The 21044-nt window shown below is 42.3% G+C and overlaps 1 protein-coding gene across 1 annotated transcript in view; it reads right to left on the minus strand.

The window, feature by feature from the left end:
• The window catches only part of LOC121580628 (collagen alpha-4(IV) chain), a 52187-nt gene that overhangs the window by 29572 nt on the left and 1571 nt on the right, over positions 1-21044 (minus strand). Inside the window, exons 3-17 of the mRNA XM_041895604.2 lie at positions 18552-18594; positions 15882-15953; positions 15297-15431; positions 14921-14965; positions 9707-9823; positions 8980-9045; positions 8832-8858; positions 5025-5069; positions 4643-4678; positions 4524-4565; positions 4330-4410; positions 3966-4010; positions 3810-3872; positions 3630-3674; positions 3038-3091 (exon numbers count right to left, since the gene is read on the minus strand). Of these exons, the coding sequence (XP_041751538.2) occupies positions 3038-3091; positions 3630-3674; positions 3810-3872; positions 3966-4010; positions 4330-4410; positions 4524-4565; positions 4643-4678; positions 5025-5069; positions 8832-8858; positions 8980-9045; positions 9707-9823; positions 14921-14965; positions 15297-15431; positions 15882-15953; positions 18552-18594 (916 nt within the window). The remainder of the gene's footprint in view (positions 1-3037; positions 3092-3629; positions 3675-3809; positions 3873-3965; positions 4011-4329; positions 4411-4523; positions 4566-4642; positions 4679-5024; positions 5070-8831; positions 8859-8979; positions 9046-9706; positions 9824-14920; positions 14966-15296; positions 15432-15881; positions 15954-18551; positions 18595-21044) is intronic.

The raw sequence follows: 21044 nt of genomic DNA on the forward strand, positions 1-21044 counted from the left end.
AATTCTCTTGCTCTATAGAAAAGGCAGAAGCTTCTTAGCAAATCATCTTGACTGGTCTGTTTCCAGCTCTACGTAGTAGATGGTGCTAAATTCTGCCTAGCTACTGTTGTATCAATATGTTTTGACCAATGACAGGTGACAATCCAGAGTTACACCAAGCAGTATAGTCTCCTCAACTTGCTCCATTTCCACATTATTCATTACAAGATTTAGTTGATGTATTTAGTGAATGATTGAAAAACTAGCAGGAAATAAGGCTGATATGTTGAAAAATAGTTGTTATGGAGAGAGAACCCAACAAACAGGATAAAAAGGGCAGAAATACAATCAATTGAGTTGAAAGCTCAAGCAGGTCTCGACATTTCAATACTTTATGTCCAATAGAGAGATTCTCATTTGTTTGAGCAACCAACAAGTGCAGCCTGATTCACTTGCATTCAATATTTGATGAATTGCCTGTTTCTCCACAAGACATAGGAATGTGGCCAGAGTGGTAATGCAGGAATCCTATAAAAGATTCCTCACAAAACTAAGATGAGTAGAATAAGTGAAGAAGATGGAGTGGAGAGAGAGTTGGAAAGAAGAACACAGTTAGAGAGCAGAGGACGACATTCCAGAGGAAATGTGGAGATAACAGCATCTCCTTTTCATCCACCAGTCCATAAGTTTGATAAGAATAAGGATAAAAGGATATGATGGTCCCACTCTCAGAGGAGAGGAGAGCCAGGTAGAGACTCCTGGAGGAGGAAGAGGAGAGGAGAGTCAGGTAGAGACTCCTGGAGGAGGAAGAGGAGAGACTCCTGGAGGAGGAAGAGGAGAGGGAAGCCAGGCAGAGACTCCTGGAGGAGGAAGAAGAGAGACTCCTGGAGGAGGAAGAGGAGAGCCAGGTAGAGACTCCTGGAGGAGAAAGAGGAGAGGGAAGCCAGGTAGAGACTCCTGGAGGAGGAAGAGGAGAGCCAGGTAGAGACTCCTGGAGGAGAAAGAGGAGAGCCAGGCAGAGACTCCTGGAGGAGGAAGAGGAGAGCCAGGCCAGGTAGAGACTCTTGGAGTAGGAAGAGGAGAGGGAAGCCAGGCAGAGACTCCTGGAGGAGGAAGAGGAGAGGGAAGCCAGGTAGAGACTCCTGGAGGAGGAAGAGGAGAGGGAAGCCAGGCAGAGACTCCTGGAGGAGAAAGAGGAGAGGGAAGCCAGGCAGAGACTCCTGGAGGAGGAAGAGGAGAGGGAAGCCAGGCAGAGACTCCTGGAGGAGAAAGAGGAGAGGGAAGCCAGGCAGAGACTCCTGGAGGAGAAAGAGGGAAGCCAGGCAGAGACTCCTGGAGGAAAAAGAGGAGAGGGAAGCCAGGTAGAGACTCCTGGAGGAGGAAGAGGAGAGGGAAGCCAGGCAGAGACTCCTGGAGGAGGAAGAGGAGAGGGAAGCCAGGCAGAGACTCCTGGAGGAGAAAGAGGAGAGGGAAGCCAGGCAGAGACTCCTGGAGGAGAAAGAGGAGAGGGAAGCCAGGCAGAGACTCCTGGAGGAGGAAGAGGAGAGGGAAGCCAGGCAGAGACTCCTGGAGGAAAAAGAGGAGAGGATAGCCAGGTAGAGACTCCTGGAGGAGAGCCAGGCAGAGACTCCTGGAGGAGGAAGAGGAGAGCCAGGCCAGGTAGAGACTCCTGGAGGAGGAAGAGGAGAGGAGAGCCAGGCAGAGACTCCTGGAGGAGGAAGAGGAGAGGGAAGCCAGGCAGAGACTCCTGGAGGAGAAAGAGGGAAGCCAGGCAGAGACTCCTGGAGGAGAAAGAGGAGAGGGAAGCCAGGCAGAGACTCCTGGAGGAGGAAGAGGAGAGGGAAGCCAGGCAGAGACTCCTGGAGGAAAAAGAGGAGAGGGAAGCCAGGCAGAGACTCCTGGAGGAAAAAGAGGAGAGGGAAGCCAGGCAGAGACTCCTGGAGGAGAAAGAGGAGAGGGAAGCCAGGCAGAGACTCCTGGAGGAGAAAGAGGAGAGGGAAGCCAGGCAGAGACTCCTGGAGGAGGAAGAGGAGAGCCAGGCAGAGACTCCTGGAGGAGAAAGAGGAGAGGGAAGCCAGGCAGAGACTCCTGGAGGAGGAAGAGGAGAGCCAGGTAGAGACTCCTGGAGGAGGAGGAAGAAGAGAGACTCCTGGAGGAGGAAGAGGAGACAGAGACTCCTGGAGGAGGAAGAGGAGACAGAGAGGAAGGGTCTCATTCAGACAGTGGAGGCAGAGCAGAGAATTTAAAAAAATCACAATTCCAAATCAACCCCTAGCCCAGATCCCTTGGAGACTTATATAGATCTAAAAAGATTGGGTAGGCAATTATATATGGCAATAGCTCCACCTTGACTTGAGCCCAACCTGCTGATAACAGACAGATACTGTCTGGTTCTGGTTGAGCCCAACCTACTGATAACAGACAGATACTGTCTGGTTCTGGTTGAGCCCAGCCTACTGATAAGACAGAAACTGTCTGGTTCTGGTTGAGCCCAACCTACTGATAAGACAGACAGATACTGTCTGGTTCTGGTTGAGCCCAACCTGCTGATAATAGACAGATACTGTCTGGTTCTGGTTGAGCCCAACCTGCTGATAACAGACAGATACTGTCTGGTTCTGGTTGAGCCCAACCTGCTGATAACAGACAGATACTGTCTGGTTCTGGTTGAGCCCAACCTACTGATAATAGACAGATACTGTCTGGTTCTGGTTGAGCCCAACCTACTGATAATAGACAGATACTGTCTGGTTCTGGTTGAGCCCAACCTGCTGATAATAGACAGATACTGTCTGGTTCTGGTTGAGCCCAACCTGCTGATAACAGACAGATACTGTCTGGTTCTGGTTGAGCCCAACCTACTGATAACAGACAGATACTGTCTGGTTCTGGTTGAGCCCAACCTACTGATAATAGACAGATACTGTCTGGTTCTGGTTGAGCCCAACCTGCTGATAAGACAGATACTGTCTGGTTCTGGTTGAGCCCAACCTGCTGATAAGACAGATACTGTCTGGTTCTGGTTGAGCCCAACCTGCTGGTTCTGGGTTCAGCTCACCTTTGATCCTGCCTTGCCGATCAGACCAGGAAATCCTTGGTCTCCAGGATAGCCCTGAATGAAAGGAGAACAACTACATTAATAACTAACAATATAGAAGTCAACATTCACAGAAAGTACAATACTTAGACGTTCACATCACAACTATAATTCCTGAGGCTGGTCTAGCGTGTAATGCCGCCGCCTGCAGCACCTGTACTACACCCTCAACTTGGGTACGAATCCTAACCCCACCGCTACTCTGCAGCTTCATCCCTCACCGTCTCCCCTCTCGTTGCCTACTATGCCTATCTGAATAAAGTGAAAACATATCTTCTTCTTGTTAAAATTACAATTCCTCCTCTTCCTTTAGTTTCCTAAAACAAGAGCAGTGAACCACTTTAAAATAACCAACGTATTTCAAACCCGACAACAGACCAAACTATAGCAAACTAAATCAAATCAGTTTCTTTCAGATGAAAAAACGACCTCTGCCTTTCATGCAATACCACTTCAGACCCATTGGTAGTTAACATAGCAAAGCAATATTCTGGAGAGTAATTATTCCACAGAACATTGACGACACTAAACAAATGGGATGTAGAACTCCCACCTGTGGTCCTGGCGTTCCAGGTTGGCCGGTAAATCCAAAGGAACCCTGGGACAGAGAAGATAAGAGAAAAAACTTCAAAAAAGGACAAAAAATGAAGTAAAATGGAAGAAAACAACAGACGACTACATAATAACTAGGAGGACTTTATGACATCAGATCACAACAGTACAGTGTTCCTACCCGAGGGCCAGGAAAGCCTCGGATTCCCTTTTCCCCTTTCAGTCCTTCATAGGATCCTTCTCCCTGTAAGGAGAGTTGTAGTTCAAACCCATGTAATACGCACACGCACCAACCACACACACACACACACACACACACACACACACACAAACTCACAGTTATGCCTCTGGGTCCACATGGTCCAGGAATACCTTTATCCCCCTTAAACAGACAAAAACAACATCAAGAGTTGATCGTGGTAGACGAAAGCCAACTCAGTTAAAGCAAGACAATTATGGTTTAACTCATTCACTGCTCTGGACTTCCAGAACAAAGACCCCCCCAAGACGCCTAAGCAATATGGCAGTCCATATTTTGAGTCCCAATGCTACAAACTATAAAAGTACATTTTCTTGGTTCCCACTGGTGTTTAGTGTAAATTGTTACAACCCTTGGTAAGCATATAGTCCACACGTTTCTTTGCATGATGCTGTACAGAGAAAGTCCATGTTCCCATAGTGGCAGTCGTGCTGTAGCGTACCTTGACCCCTTTGAGGTAGACAAAGTCAGGAGGCTCGACGATCTCCTCAGGCCCCGGAGGCCCCGGTTGACCCTGGTCCCCCTGAGAGACAGAAGGAAGAGTAGAGAGACAATATTACCTATGTTGACATGGAGAGACAGAGATGATTACACAGCCAACTCATGCAAAACACACACACTAGCATAGTTACTTACCTCATCACCTTTAAAGCCCGGCAGTGATCTGCCAGTGTCACCCTGAAACACAAACACGGTTGTTAGTGTGTGTGTGTGTGTGTGTGTGTGTGTGTGTGTGTGTGTGTGTGCCCACTCACTGGTTCTCCTCTAGCCCCGGGTGGACCGTCTGGACCCTAGATAATAGAGAAAAAAATATCTTAACACGTATCTTAACATATATACACATACTGTATACCATTCACCACAATCTAATCCCAGTAACTACATACAGTACTGTAAGACATACAGTACCAGCCAGAAGTTTGGACACAGCTACTCATTCCAGGGTTTTTCTTTATTTTTTTACTATTTTCTACATTGTAGAATAACAGTGAAGAAATCAAAACTATGAAATAACACAAATGGAATCATGTAGTAACCAGAACAGTGTTAAACAAGATATACATGTTTCACATCACAGAACCCTCTATATTCACAAGCAAAGGTGGTGATTAAAAAAAGCAAAGTCCTATTGCTCACGTTATATCCTTCAGGTCCAGGACGGCCTATGTGACCCTTTGGTCCCTGCAGGAAAAACATGACAGAGCACAGGGTTGTGTTCATTCGGCACAAAACGGAAGAAAACGATCTGAAGGGATGTGAAACAGGCAGGTACTATCTGTACTTGTCGTCCAATAAGAAACACCCATTTTCGTTTTCCTTTGCTAAATATTTTGCTGTGGTGTGCCCTACTGAACATGACCCAGATCTTGTTGGCATACATTTGTTTTACTTCTAGTTGATGAGTCAAAAGGCAATAGATGGAGTGTGTTAAGAGTTAAATGTTGTGAAACACAACTGCTACTACAACTTATATCCTTATTTTACTCATGTAAATTGACTGAGAACATATTCTCTTTTACAGAAACAACCCGGGGAAGAGTTGTAGGGAGGAAAAATACTAGTATTATCATAAAGTTTTACAATAGATTAACAACGCCTGTCCATATACGTTGCCTTCAGAAAGTATTCACATTCCTTGACTTTTTCCACATTTAGTTGTGTTACAAAGTGGGATTAAAATGGATTTAATTGTCATTTTCTGCCAACAATCTACATAAAATACTCTGTAATGTCAAATTAGAAGAAAAATGCAATATTTTTTTTATTAATGGAAAATAAACACTAATATATATCTTGATTAGATAAGTATTCAACCCCCGAGTCAATACATGTTAGAATCACCTTCGGCAGCGATTACAGCACACCTGGATTGTACAATATTTGCCCATTATTCTTTAACAAAATTGTCAAGCTCTGTCAAGTTGGTTGTTGATCATTGCTAGACAGCCATTTTCAAGTCTTGCCATAGATTCTCAAGCCAATTTAAGTCAAAACTGTAACTTGGCCACTCAGGAACATTCAATGTCGTCTTGGTAAGCAACTCCATTGTATATTTGGCCTTGTGTTCTAGGTTATTGTCCTACTGAAAGGCGAATTTGTCTCCCAGTGTCGGTTGGAAAGCTTTTGCATGTGCTTAGCTCTATTCCGTTAATTTTTATCCTAAAAAAACTCTAGTCCTTGCCGATGACAAGCATACCCATAACATGATGCAGCCACCACCATTCTTGAAAATATGAAAAATTGTATTCTGTGATGTGTTGTGTTGGAATTGCCCCAAACATAACACTTTGTATTCAGGACAAAAATTTAATTTATTTGCCAAATTTTTTGCACTATTACTTTAGTGCCTTATTGCAAACATGATTCATGTTTTGGAATATTTTTACTCTGTACAGGCTTCATTCTTTTCACTCTGTCATTAAGGTTGTATTGTGGAGTAACTACAATGTTGTTGATCCATCCTCAGTTATCTCCTATCACGGTCATTAAACTCGATAGCTGTTTTAAAATCACCATTGGCTTCATGGTGAAATCCCTGAGCGGTTTCCTTCCTCTCCGGCAACTGATTTAGAAAGGGTGCCTGTATCCTTGTAGTGACTGGGTGTATTGATACACCGTCCAAAGTGTAAAATGTATAACTGCACTATGCTCAAAGGGATATGCAATGTCTTATTTTTTTACCCATCTACCAATAGGTGCCTTCTTTGCGAACCATAGGAAAACCTCCCTGGTCTTTTTGCTTGAATCTGTGCTTGAAATTCACTGCTCGACTTAGTGACCTTAATTGTATGTGTGGGGTACAGAGATGGGGTAGTCATTTAGAAATCATGTTAAACACTATTATTGCACACAGGTTGAGTCCATGCAACTTATTATGTGACTTGTTAAGCACATTTTTACTCATGAACTTATTTAGGCTTGCTACAACAAAAGGGTTGAATACTTATTGACTCAAGACATTTCAGCTTTACATTTTGTATTAATTTGTAAAAACATACACTACTGGTGAAAAGTTTTAGAACACCTACTCATTCAAGGGTTTTTCTTTATTTTTACTATTTTCTACATTGTAGAATAATAGTGAAGACATCTAAACTATGAAATAACACATATGGAATCATGTAGTAACCAATAAAGTGTTAAACAAATCAAAATATATTTTATATTTGAGATTCTTCAAATAGCCACCCTTTGCCTTGATGACAGCTTTGCACACTCTTGGCATTCTCTCATCTAGCTTCACCTGGAATGTTTTTCCAACAGTCTTGAAGGAGTTCCCACATATGCTGAGCACTTGTTGGCTGCTTTTCCTTCACTCTGCCGTCCGAATCATCCCAGACCATCTCAATTGGGTTGAGGTCAGGGGATTGTGGAGGCCAGGTCATCTGATGCAGTACTCCATCACTCTCCTTCTTGGTAAAATAGCCCTTACACAGCCTGGAGGTGTATTGGGTTATTGTCCTGTTGAAAAACAAATGATAGTCCCACTAAGCCCAAACCAGATGGGATGGCGTATCGCTGCAGAATGCTGTGGTAGCCATGCTGGTTAAGTGTGCCTTGAATTCTAAATACATTACAGACAGTGTCACCAGCAAAGCACCCCCACACCATAACACCTCCTCCTCCATGCTTTACGGTGGGAACTACACATGCAGAGATAATCCATTCACCCACACCGCATCTCACAAAGACACGGCGGTTGGAACCATAATATCTCCAATTTGGACTCCAGACCAAAGGATACATTTACACCGGTCTAATGTCCATTGCTCATGTTTCTTGGCCCAAGCAAGTCTCTTCTTATTATTGGTGTCCTTTAATAGTGGTTTCTTTGCAGCAATTCGACCATGAAGGCCTGATTCACACAGTCTCCTCTGAACAGTTGATGTTGAGATGTGTCTGTTACTTGAACTCTGTGAAGCATTTATTTGTCTTGCAATTTCTAAGGCTGGTAACTCTAATGAACGTATCTCTGCAGCAGAGGTAACTCGGTCTTCCATTCCAGTGGCGGTCCTCATGAGAAGCAGTTTCATCATAGTGCTTGATGGTTATTGCGACTGCACTTGAAGAAATTTTCAAAGTTCTTGGAATTTTCCGTATTGACTGACCTTCATGTCTTAAAGTAATGGACTGTTGTTTCTCTTTGGTTATTTGAGCTGTTCTTGCCATAATATGGACTTGGTCTTTTACCAAATACGGCTATCTTCTGTATACCCCCCCTACCTTGTCACAACACAACTGATTGGCTCAAACGCATTAAGAAGGAAAGAAATTCCACAAATTAACTTTTAAGAAAGCACACCTGTTAATTGAAATGCATTCCAGGTGACTACCTCATGAAGCTGGTTGAGAGAATGCCAAGAGTGTGCAAAGCTGTCATCAAGGCAAAGGGTGGCTATTTGAATAATCTCAAATATAAAATATTTTAATTTATTTAACACTTTTTTGGTTACTACATGATTCCATATGTGTTATTTCATAGTTTTGATGTCTTCACTATTAGTCTACAATGTAGAAAATAGTAAAAATAAAGAAAAACCCTTGAGTGAGTAGGTGTTCTAAAACGTTTGACATTATGGAGTATTGTGTGTAGATCAGTGACACAAAATCTCAATTTAATCCATTTTGAATTCAGGCTGTAACACAACAAAATGTGGGAAAAAGTCAAGGGGTGTGAATACTTTCTGAGGGCACTGTACCCGTCACCTCCTCCCACCTCTGGGTCCTGGAGTTCAAAGCTGCCGTAGTAGTAGACCCCCGTCACCGTGGTAACATGTTTACGTGTGGTGTTCTAAGAACACTGTGGTAACATGTTTACGTGTGATGTTCTAAGAACACTGTGGTACCAAGTTTACGTGTGGTGTTCTAAGAAAACCGTGGTAACATGTTTACGTGTGGTGTTCTAAGAAAGTGGAGTGATAGTGAAAACGATTAAACACTTACAGATCTTCCAGGAGGCCCAGGGTCGCCCTGTCAAATATCAACAAGTCAAAGTTTGTGTAATATAACACACATATCTGTACTGTTATATTTAGGTGTGTTCGTACAGCCAACACGCACACAGAACACACACACAGCAAAGCTTACTCACAGGAAGGCCAGGTGCAGATACAACGTAGACAGGCTCCCCTTTTGTTCCTTTGGCACCGAGATATCCCTGAAGGAAAGTCAAAACAATAGTTTAGGAGATATCCCTGAAGGAAAGTCAAAACAATAGTTTAGGAGATATCCCTGAAGGAAAGTCAAAATGATAGTTTAGGAGATATCCCTGAAGGAAAGTAAAAACGATAGTTTAGGAGATATCCCTGAAGGAAAGTCAAAACGATAGTTTAGGAGATATCCCTGAAGGAAAGTCAAAACTATAGGTTAGGAGATATCCCTGAAGGAAAGTCAAAACCATAGGTTAGAAGATATCCCTGAAGAAAAGTCAAAACCGTAGGTTATAAGAAAACCCTGAAGGAAAGTCAAAACGGTTTTGCTGATAAAGCATTCTGCTTGTGTGACTCCATCCCCTGAAACACAAGACGTGTAAATGACACCTGTCAATGTCATCCACAGTGTATGAGACTCCTGTCAGAATGCTAGCTAGATGTCATCCACAGTGTATGAGACTCCTGTCAGAATGCTAGCTAGGTGCATGAAGGAAACACGACATTCACATGCTGTACATCATTAAGTTATATTTTTTCTATGGTATTTGTCTTGCTCGGAACAATAAAGGGATGGAGGCTTCAAAAGGAGGTGGGTGTGGGTAAAGACCATATTATATCTTCCCTATCTCCAGACTGGAGGTGAAATTGCTAGTAGGAGTCCCTCACCCTGGGTCCAGGCAATCCGAAAATGCCAAGAACACCGGGAGTCCCCTTCTGTCCCTTGGTTCCGTTACAGCCGTCCAGCCCCGGCAGACCAGGAGGTCCCCCAGCACCAACGTGACCCTGAAACAACACGCCCCCAGGCCCGAGAACCACACAGTTATGGAAAGACACTCACACAGTACACACACTACACCCTGCGAACACCAGGAACACCACGCCACTACGTGGTGTATAACACAGTATGCACTAAAATGATTATTAGTAACTTTATTACATGAAGTCTGTTTCATTTTCTCTTCATAAATAAGAACATGTGTTATGTTCTTTACTAGGGTTAGCTGGACTTTTGGTTCTAATATATTTCATAAATATATAACCACTAAAAAAGGCCATAAGAGTTCAGTACAGTGAAGTGAACTCTAATATCAAATCACACACTTTCTGGACGGTTTAAAGTAACTGTCGAGTGTTTCCAGATTTCTATGAAATATGACCTATAATTATTTACAATATGAGTGAGATATTTTTCCCTTCCAAAATTTTTAAATAAAGTATGTTAAAAAGCAGCTTTTCTGTGTTGAAATGGTGTGGGCGTACCCCAACAACAGAATGGTGTGGGTGTATACCGGTCATAAAAAATATTCATGTGAGTAGATTAGCCAACATGTTCTATGAGGAAATAGCAAGTCAGTTTGTGTTTGAGGTGGTTTTTTAAGTGTTTTTTTTCTCAAATGTATGCTTTGGCCACAAATATGATATAGGACAAATCAACTTTATTTGGGTATGAGTTGCCAGAATATGAACTTTTAAAAGTGAGATTTTCACTGGACAGTTACTTTAATACTTATAACCAATATAACACATTAAAAGCGAAAGTACGAAAAAGTATGAAAATGTATGCACTCACAACTGTAAGTCGCTCTGGATAAGAGCATCTGCTATATTGCTAAAATGTTAAATGTAAACAAGCCTTATAATAAGATGTAATAAGGGCTTATAAATAGTTACACCAAGTAATATAGTAGGGTTCGCAACTGGCTAGTAGGAGCGTGCCGAATTTGGCCCACGGGTGATTTTATTTGGCCCCCAAAGTTTTCCATACCAATAAATAAATATATATGTATATATAAATATACTTGTTAGATATTACTGCACTGTCAGAGATAGAAGCACAAGCATTTCGCTACACCCGCTAAACACGTGTGTGTGTCAAATACAATTTGAATAGATAGATAGATAGATAGATAGATAGATAGATAGATAGATAGATAGATAGATAGATAGATAGATAGATAGATAGATAGATAGATAGATAGATAGATAGATAGATAGATAGACACAGTACCAGTCATAATATCGACTTGCTTTTACCAAATAGGGCTATCTTCTGTATACCACCCCCTACCTTGTCACAACACAACTGGTTGGCTGAAACGCATTAAGAAGGAAATAAATTCCAAATTAACTTTTAAGAAGGCACACCTGTTAATTGAAATGCATTCCAGGTGACTACCTCATGAAGCTGGTTGAGAGAATGCCAAGAGTGTGCAAAGCTGTCAACAAGGCTAAAGCAAGGCCTATAGCTTTACAGTAAAAAGTGTATGTGGAGTTTTCTGTAGCCTACAGGCTGGAGATCAAATTCATGACAATGTCATGAGACAAGCACTTTTTACATCATGCACATTTTTCTGATCAAATAGCCTAACCTGGTGCCCAACCAAATAAAACAAATCTGCTTCCATGTGAATATGACATGTTAACAAACAATATATCCTAAAAACAGGACAGGTCAAAGTAAAATTGACAATATGTAATGGACAATCAGGCTACTCACAACTGCTGTACTGGAGTTTGTATTCGTACATTTTTGACGAGCAGCATCATAGCGAAAAATGTAATACTTCTGCATTTCCCGATGTGTAAAACATAGATTCTCATTGCAAATAGGCTCAGGATAACGCCTTACTATCTACATTTTATGGACACAGTCAATTTTACAATAATTATATTTTGTTTGTTTTTTCTCCTGAACTACTTCTACTCTCAACCTCTCCGATCATTTTCATGATGTCCATCCGGTTTGCTTCTATATGCCATATCTTTCTAACTGTGCTCTTTCACAAAAGCTCCCAACCTACAACCTATATACTTATTATGGACACAGTATGCTTACATTATTAGTTATCTTGTTATTATTTGTTGTTAGTTGTTATTAGTCCCATCCTTCAATTCCATTCAACACCTCCCATCTATCTCTTAACACTATCCATATAGGATTTCTATTTCTATTAATAAGTAGATATGCCGATAGTGGACAACCTTGTTTCACTCCTCTTGACAGTTACTATTTTACACCTAGGGTTACTATGCATGATTTTGACCCATTTTATAAAGAGATTCTCCAAAATTGAAATGCTCCAGGCATTTATATAAAGTGGGGAGAACAAGTATTTGATACACTGCCGATTGAGCACGTTTTCCTACTTACAAAGCATGTAGAGGTCTGTAATTTTTATCATAGATACACTTCAACTGTGAGAGACAGAATCTAAAACGAAAATCCAGAAAATCACATTGTATGATTTTTAAGTTATGAATTTGCATTTTATTGCATGACATAAGTATTTGATACATCAGAAAAGCAGAACTTAATATTTGGTACAGAAACCTTTGTTTGCAATTACAGAGATCATACGTTTCCTTTAGGTCTTGACCAGGTTTGCACACACTGCAGCAGGGATTTTGGCCCACTCCTCCATACAGACCTTCTCCAGATCCTTCAGGTTTCGGGGCTGTCGCTGGGCAATAAGGACTTTCAGCTCCCTCCAAATATTTTCTATTGGGTTCAGGTCTGGAGACTGGCTAGGCCACTCCAGGACCTTGAGATGCTTCTTACGGAGCCACTCCTTAGTAGCCCTGGCTGTGTGTTTCGGGTTGTTGTCATGCTGGAAGACCCAGCCACGACCCATCTTCAATGCTCTTACTGAGGGAAGGAGGTTGTTGGCCAAGATCTCGCGATACATGGCCCCATCCAGTCGTCCTGTCCCCTTTGCAGAAAAGCATCCCCAAAGAATGATGTTTCCACCTCCATGCTTCACGGTTGGGATGGTGTTCTTGGGGTTGTACTCATCCATCTTCTTCCTCCAAACACGGCGAGTGGAGTTTAGACCAAAAAGCTCTATTTTTGTCTCATCAGACCACATGACCTTCTCCCATTCCTCCTCTGGATCATCCAGATGGTCATTGGCAAACTTCAGACGGGCCTGGACATGCGCTGGCTTGAGCAGGGGGACCTTGCGTGCCCTGCAGGATTTTAATCCATGACGGCGTAGTGTGTTACTAATGGTTTTCTTTGAGACTGTGGTCCCAGCTCTCTTCAGGTCATTGACCAGGTCCTGCCGTGTAGTTCTGGGCTGATCCCTCACCTTCCTCATGATCATTGATGCCCCACGAGGTGAGATCTTGCATGGAGCCCCAGACCGAAGGTGATTGACCGTCATCTTGAACTTCTTCCATTTTCTAATAATTGCGCCAACAGTTGTTGCCTTCTCAGCAAGCTGCTTGCCTATTGTCCTGTAGCCCATCCCAGCCTTGTGCAGGTCTACAATTCTATCCCTGATGTCCTTACACAGCTCTCTGGTCTTGGCCATTGTGGAGAGGTTGGAGTCTGTTAGATTGAGTGTGTGGACAGGTGTATTTTATACAGGTAACGAGTTCAAACAGGTGCAGTTAATACAGGTAATGAGTGGAGAACAGGAGGGCTTCTTAAAGAAAAACTAACAGGTCTGTGAGAGCCGGAATTCTTATTGGTTGGTAGGTGATCAAATACTTATGTCATGCAATAAAATGCAAATTAATTACTTAAAAATCATACAATGTGATTTTCTGGATTTTTGATTTAGATTCCATCTCTCACAGTTGAAGTGTACCTATGATAAAAATTACAGACCTCTCCATGCTTTGTAAGTAGGAAAACCTGCAAAATCGGCAGTGTATCAAATACTTGTTCTCCCCACTGTATTTTCCACTTGTATCCTGTTTCAGTAATAATGAGATCTTCTTGAGTGTCAGATAATCTACCATTTACATAGGAGTGGTTAGTGGCCTCCTGAGTGGCGCAGTGGTCTAAGGCACTGCATCGCAGTGCTAACTGTGCCACTAGAGATCCTGGTTCGAATCCAGGCTCTGTCGCAGCCGGCCGCGACCGGGAGACTCATGGGCGGCGCACAATTGGCCCAGCGTCGTCCAGGGTAGGGGAGGGAATGGCCGGCAGGGATGTAGCTCAGTTGATAGAGCATGGTGTTTGCAACGCCAGGGTTGTGGGTTCGATTCCCAGGGGGGGCCAGTATAAAAAAAAATAAAAAAAATATTGTATTCACTAACTGTAAGTCGCTCTGGATAAGAGCGTCTGCTAAATGACTCAAATGTAATGTAAATGTAAAACATGCTAATAACGATCCTCTTAGTATATCAAAAAAGGTTTGGTATACCTCGACTGGTATGCCATCCAACCCTGGAGTTTTCCCGGACTTAAAGTCTAATTGCATCCAGAAGTTCCTCCTCTGTAATTTCACCTTCACATGAGTCTTTCTGTACGGCTGTTAATTTTACATTATCAATAGAAAAAAAATCTCTACAATTAGCTTCAGTTAGAGGAGATGGAGGCGACTGAAACGAAAACATATGCTTAAAGTACTGTTTCCTCCTTCAAAATATAATTTGGTGAATCATGGGTGACTCCGTCAATTGTAACCAGTTTCATTAAATTATTTTTGGTAGCATTCCTATGTTGAAGATAAAAAAATAATTTGGTGCATGGATGGCCATTAATAAAATTCCATTGTGGGCCGACACTGTAGGCTACACTATTCTAGTTTTGCCGGGCAGGAGGGCGTCAATTGTTTTTGTCTCGTCTAGGCCGGCAGAACGGTGTGTGTGAGTGTGTGGGAGTGTGTGTGTGTGTACTAGTGTGTGCTAGTGTGTGTGTGTGTGTGTTTGTTGCTTCAATTGTAGAAAATATCCACTGTGTCTATCTATGTTAGTGTGGTAAACATTTGAGGCATGCTCTTTTCAGGGCTGAATCTTAACTGGAGATCCCAGGTGCATAATCTGATCTGTTTTCTTTCTCTACTCTCCAATTGGCATCGATGCAATATTTACGTGAAAATATTTACATACTCAGATGACAAATGATGATGCCGTTGGTGATTTACTTACATTGACACCATTGATACCAGGAAATCCTGGGTGACCAGTCTGACCCTGCAATACAAAACAAGGTGGCATCAAACTGTCCACTGTTAATGACAGGTTGAGGACACAGACTCCCACTCTGCATATCTATCTCTCATACAGACAGACTCCCACTCTGCATATCTATCTCTCATACAGACAGACTCCCACTCTGCATATCTATCTCTCATACAGACAGACTCCCACTCTGCATATCTGACTCTTATACACTCATACAGCCGCACTCATCAAGTGAAGTCCCGTCAACCCAAGGTAAGACAAGGCAGAGACAGATAGAAAGACAACTAGACAAAACAAAGAAAGACCAACACACACACCAACACACCAACACCACACTCACCCTATCCCCTTTCCGTCCCTCCAGCCCATGTGGTCCCTCGTCGCCCCTCCTGCCCTTCTCTCCGTGAGGCCCTGCGGAGCCACTGATGCCATCTGGGCCCTGTGGCCCCTGCCACCCCAGCCTCCCTGGGGCCCCCTGGAGAGGAAAAGAGAGCTCAAGTTGTAACAATAGCCCATTGAGCTAAAAGCCTAGGCATTAGCTATGAGAGCTAACACAAGTATTCAGGTCTGGAAAACAAGGATACGTATGAGCTGAAAACGTGTTGAATCCCTGCTACTGCACTGAGCACAATATTACCCTTTTCTCTTTCCACCATCTGCAGCTTCTAGTCATTCCTTTGCCCGTCTTAACAGTGTGCAGACATCACTTTCTCATCAAACCTATACATTCATTTGTACTAACGTATCATACATAATAAGCTACTGTACATGTCTGAGCACTAGCTCAAGGTGGTCTCTGTATAAAACACTAGAATGTCGGACTCAGGTCTGTCTGTGTCCGAGGTTCCTTGGGCTTTGGGGTCATGGTTGCACAGTGGTGGACTGTGGGGTCCAGTGAGGTGAGGTTTGAATTGAAAGGTCGTACCCGGGCTCCCTTGGCGGGGAGACAGCTGCACACTGAGCAGTCTCTGCCATCACACGGGCCTAGCATCTCTCCCTGAAAAACACATATCACACACACACACACAGACCAATGAGACGCTGCCACACTATGACAGCCATGAAGATCGACCAATGAGGCACCGAAGAGATCAGTTAGTGGGACAGACTAGTGATGGGCATCAATATGGATAATTCAATATGATATTGATATGAGCAAGGCATAATACGGTTTAACCATCCTTTTAACCTACACTATTATGTAAAAAAGCATGCATGACTGTTCCTGCATGCACAAAACCCTCTCACAGACCTTCTCAATAGGCTCTCAACTTAGCATACTTAATCGCCTGCTGATGGGGCATCAACGGTATATGTTTTCTTATTGTATTCAAACTGGTTGGGTAGGTTTTAGGCTCCCAGAACATTCACAACTGGCCTTATGGGCAACCAGTTGTCTGGACTTCACAGAGACATGGAAGCTAACAGAAACGCGAACAAATACACACAGTTGCAATGTTGTTGTTTTGAAACATTGCAAGTGGGGTAATCTGGGGTAAAAAGTGTTTCCGATATACAGTACCAGTCAAAGGTTTGGAACAGATTTCCTAAATTAAAATCACTTGGAGCTGATTTGCTGGTGTTTTTACAGTCTTATGTCCAATAATAATAAATAATAATATATACACTACCGGTCAGAAGTTTGGACACACCTACTCATTCAAGGGTTTTTCTTTATTTTTACTATTTTCTACATTGTAGAATAATAGTGAAGACATCAAAACTATGAAATAACACATCAAACAAGTGTTAAACAAATCAAAATACATTTTATATTTGAGATTCTTCAAATTGTCATCAAGGCAAAGGGTGGCTATGTAAGAAATAGTAAAAAATAAAGAAAAACCCTTGAATGAGTAGGTGTCCAAACTTTTGACTGGTAGTGTATAGTGCATGTGCTTGTGTGTCAGTGCGTGTGAATGTTTCTGTGTGAGAAAGGTATTTCACAGCCTGTGCTTTTTTTATCAACTAACCACTATCTGTCTCCTCTCCATAGCATGTGTTGAAAGTCAGTTGCACAAACACAGAGCAACGTTTGCTTAGAGTTCCTAAATATTTGGATATTTGTGGGGTTTATGTTATCAGGCAGGATGGGATCCCACTACACATCTGGCAATAAAACTGAGCTTCAATCCCTGTGTGAACTCTTAAACCAGACTCACATTTAATAGTTAAATTATTTTATTATCGTGGATCATGTCTGTAGGGGAGGGGGATTTGGGTTTTGTTTACATTTAGTGCAGCCAATACAAATGTTGAGGGTGTAGGGGAATTCCATTGAGATCATTTTGGCCAAGATCAGTATTTCCCAAATCTGTCAGTACCAGGATGTAGCTAGGGGTACAAAAATAGGTATGTAAATGTTGGATGCCAGTGAAGATTACGAGTGGCACACACTGGTTGAATCAACGTTTTTTCCATGTCATTTCAATTAAAATTACGTTGAACCAACATGGAATACCCATTGCATTGACATCTGTGCCCAGTGGGAGGTGACATAAACACTAATGCAATCAACACTAACTTGTCTTAAGTATAGTAGGGGCCATATTTTCCTGTCGCAAAAACAGCTGAGCTGTGAACTAACGCACTGCAACGTTCTAAACGACGGGAGTTTCGATTCTGTACCTCACGATTGCATTGCATGTGGCAGGTGCATCATGTTGTGACTAAATCAATCCAGTGCAGACAAAAACGTGATTTTTCCTGTGTTTTATATTTTTCACACTATGGAGGTTGGAATAATACTGTGAAATGTGTGTAAATGATGATAATGCCCTTTTAGTGTAAGAGCTGTTTGAAAAGACCGCCTGAAATTTCAGCCTGTTTTGGTGGGATGGAGTTTTGGCCTGCCTGGTGACCAGGCAGTAAATTCATTAATTGACCAATGAGAAAGTGAGTTCCAAACCTCTCTGCCAATAACAGCTAGTTTTCAGTTTTCCCCTCCTCCCTCAGACCACTCCCAGACAGTCATAGCAAAACTCTTACTTTAGAAATTGCTTTTTGCTAAGAAGCAATTTATTTCGTTTTGACCATTTTAATTGAAAACAATCACAGTAAGATACTTAATTGTTAGCCAGAAATGATTTGATACTGAGATAAAAACGTCTGCATTGGACCTTTAAAGAAAAGGGACAACATAAATCGCGCTGCAGATTATAATTTCACTTACAGTGCATTAGCTCACTGCGCAGGTGTGTTTGGAACAGGAAAATGTCACTCTAAAATGTGTAAACGCTATTCACAAAATAAAATAAAAAGTAAGTAAACGTATTAACATCGTTTTCCCTCCACTACAACCTTTGTACGGTACCATGTGTGGGGGTTTCACAGTGTGCAATACTGAACACTGCATAATCACTGACTGAAACAGGTGGACTTGAGGTCAACGCAGAAATTCCCCAGTTGATGGATTTACGTTTGTTAGCTCTAAACAACTACATTCCACCAGTGAAGCCAAAATAAACCCTTATAAAGGTCAGGTTAATTTAGATAGAGACAGTAAGCGGAATCCTAGATCTGTTTCTGTGGGAAACTTCTTTTTCTACCAGTTGAAACTGTTGTACAGAGGGGTTAAAACATGACTTCTACTTACGGCATTGACCCACTGTCCAGAGATGTGCAGCAGGACGATCCACCTGTAATTCCACAAAGTGTTACTCCATTCATCAAAATCACATGGCTGGGAGGCCTCTTAACTCAGATGTTTCGTTTGGCGTCTCTGCAAGCTGACCCCCATCCACGTGACCTGCAGCCTCAGAGAAGTGGGCCACTGTGTGTGTGTGTGTGTGTGTGTCTCCACGCACATTTTTGTGTGGGTTGAGATTGAGAATGGGTTGAGAATCTAAAAGTAAATGTGCAAGGCAACTGTTTGTCACAAGGCATTTCCTCAATTTACACTGGTGTACAGTGGGGAAAAAAAGTATTTAGTCAGTCACCAATTGTGCAAGTTCTCCCACTTAAAAAGATTAGAGAGGCCTGTAATTTTCATCATATGTACACGTCAACTATGACAGACAAAATGAGGGAAAAAAATCCAGAAAATCACATTGTAGGATTTTTTATGAAGTTATTTGCAAATTATGGTGGAAAATAAGTATTTGGTCAATAACAAAAGTTTCTCAATACTTTGTTATATACCCTTTGTTGGCAATGACACAGGTCAAACGTTTTCTGTAAGTCTTCACAAGGTTTTCACACACTGTTGCTGGTATTTTGGCCCATTCCTCCATGCAGATCTCCTCTAGAGCAGTGATGTTTTGGGGCTGTCGCTGGGCAACAGGGACTTTCAACTCCCTCCAAAAGATTTTCTATGGGGTTGAGATCTGGAGACTGGCTAGGCCACTCCAGGACCTTGAAATGCTTCTTACGAAGCCACTCCTTCGTGCTCGGGCGGTGTGTTTGGGATCATTGTCATGCTGAAAGACCCAGCCACGTTTCATCTTCAATGCCCTTGCTGATGGAAGGAGGTTTTCACTCAAAATCTCACGATACATGGCCCCATTCATTCTTTCCTTTACACGGATCAGTCGTCCCTGGTCCCTTTGCAGAAAAACAGCCCCAAAGCATGATGTTTCCACCCCAATGCTTCACAGTAGGTATGGTGTTCTTTGGATGCAACTCAGCATTCTTTGTCCTCCAAACACGACGAGTTGAGTTTTTACCAAAAAGTTATATTTTGGTTTCATCTGACCATATGACATTCTCCCAATCCTCTTCTGGATCATCCAAATGCACTCTAGCAAACTTCAGACGGGCCTGGACATGTACTGGCTTAAGCAGGGGGACACGTCTAGCACTGCAGGATTTGAGTCCCTGGCGGCGTAGTGTGTTACTGATGGTAGGCTTTGTTACTTTGGTCCCAGCTCTCTGCAGGTCATTCACTAGGTCCCCCTGTGTGGTTCTGGGATTTTTGCTCACCGTTCTTGTGATCATTTTGACCCCACGGGTGAGATCTTGTGTGGAGCCCCAGATTGAGGGAGATTATCAGTGGTCTTGTATGTCTTCCATTTCCTAATAATTGCTCCCACAGTTGATTTCTTCAAACCAAGCTGCTTACCTATTGCAGATTCAGTCTTCCCAGCCTGGTGCAGGTCTACAATTTTGTTTCTGGTGTCCTTTGACAGCTCTTTGGTCTTGGCCATAGTGGAGTTTGGAGTGTGACTGTTTGAGGTTGTGGACAGGTGTCTTTTATACTGATTACAAGTTCAAACAGGTGCCATTAATACAGGTAACGAGTGGAGGACAGAGGAGCCTCTTAAAGAAGAAGTTACAGGTCTGTGAGAGCCAGAAATCTTGCTTGTTTGTAGGTGACTAAATACTTATTTTCCACCATAATTTGCAAATAAATTCATTAAAAATCCTACAATGTGATTTTCTGGAGAAAAAAAATCTCAATTTGTCTGTCATAGTTGACGTGTACCTATGATGAAAATTACAGGCCTCTCTCATCTTTTTAAGTGGGAGAACTTGCACAATTGGTGGCTGACTAAATACTTTTTTTCCCCCACTGTATCTAGTCTAGGCTATAACATGCCTCAAACTACTTCCGACAAGAATCCTCCTTCATTGTTGTTTGAAGTCTAATGCACAGACCTTAATTTAAATCACCCTATTGTTGTAGGAAATGTATCAACCCCTACAAAAATGTCCATTAATTACAATCCACACAATAATTCACATTTCCTTTTGCTGCAGGATTTTCCCCTCTGTGAGAAACTGGTCAAATTAAGATCCTACATCTGTATAGTGTAGTCAAAGTGGGAAGGCACTGTCTTGGTGTGGATATGGTGGGAACAGGTGGGTCTGAGCAAGTGTGATGTCACAAATGTTTGTGCAAATGTAAAAATGTTCAGCTGTCTATTGTTTTTGTCTATGTATGTTTTTTGTTTGTTGTAATTTAAAAAAAACAAAAATAGCAAAAAATGTAAAATAACATGTAGATAAAAAAGGGAAGGCGCTGTCTACCTATCTTTTGGGTTCCCTGTATGTATGCCTGAATCGGTCAAGGTGTGTGCGTTGTGCATCTTTCCCTGTGCACGTCCCTTAATATTATTGTATCCATAGGTATCAAATCCTTCCCACATTA

This window comes from Coregonus clupeaformis, chromosome 14 (genome assembly GCF_020615455.1).
Source record: "Coregonus clupeaformis isolate EN_2021a chromosome 14, ASM2061545v1, whole genome shotgun sequence".
NCBI lineage: Eukaryota > Metazoa > Chordata > Actinopteri > Salmoniformes > Salmonidae > Coregonus > Coregonus clupeaformis.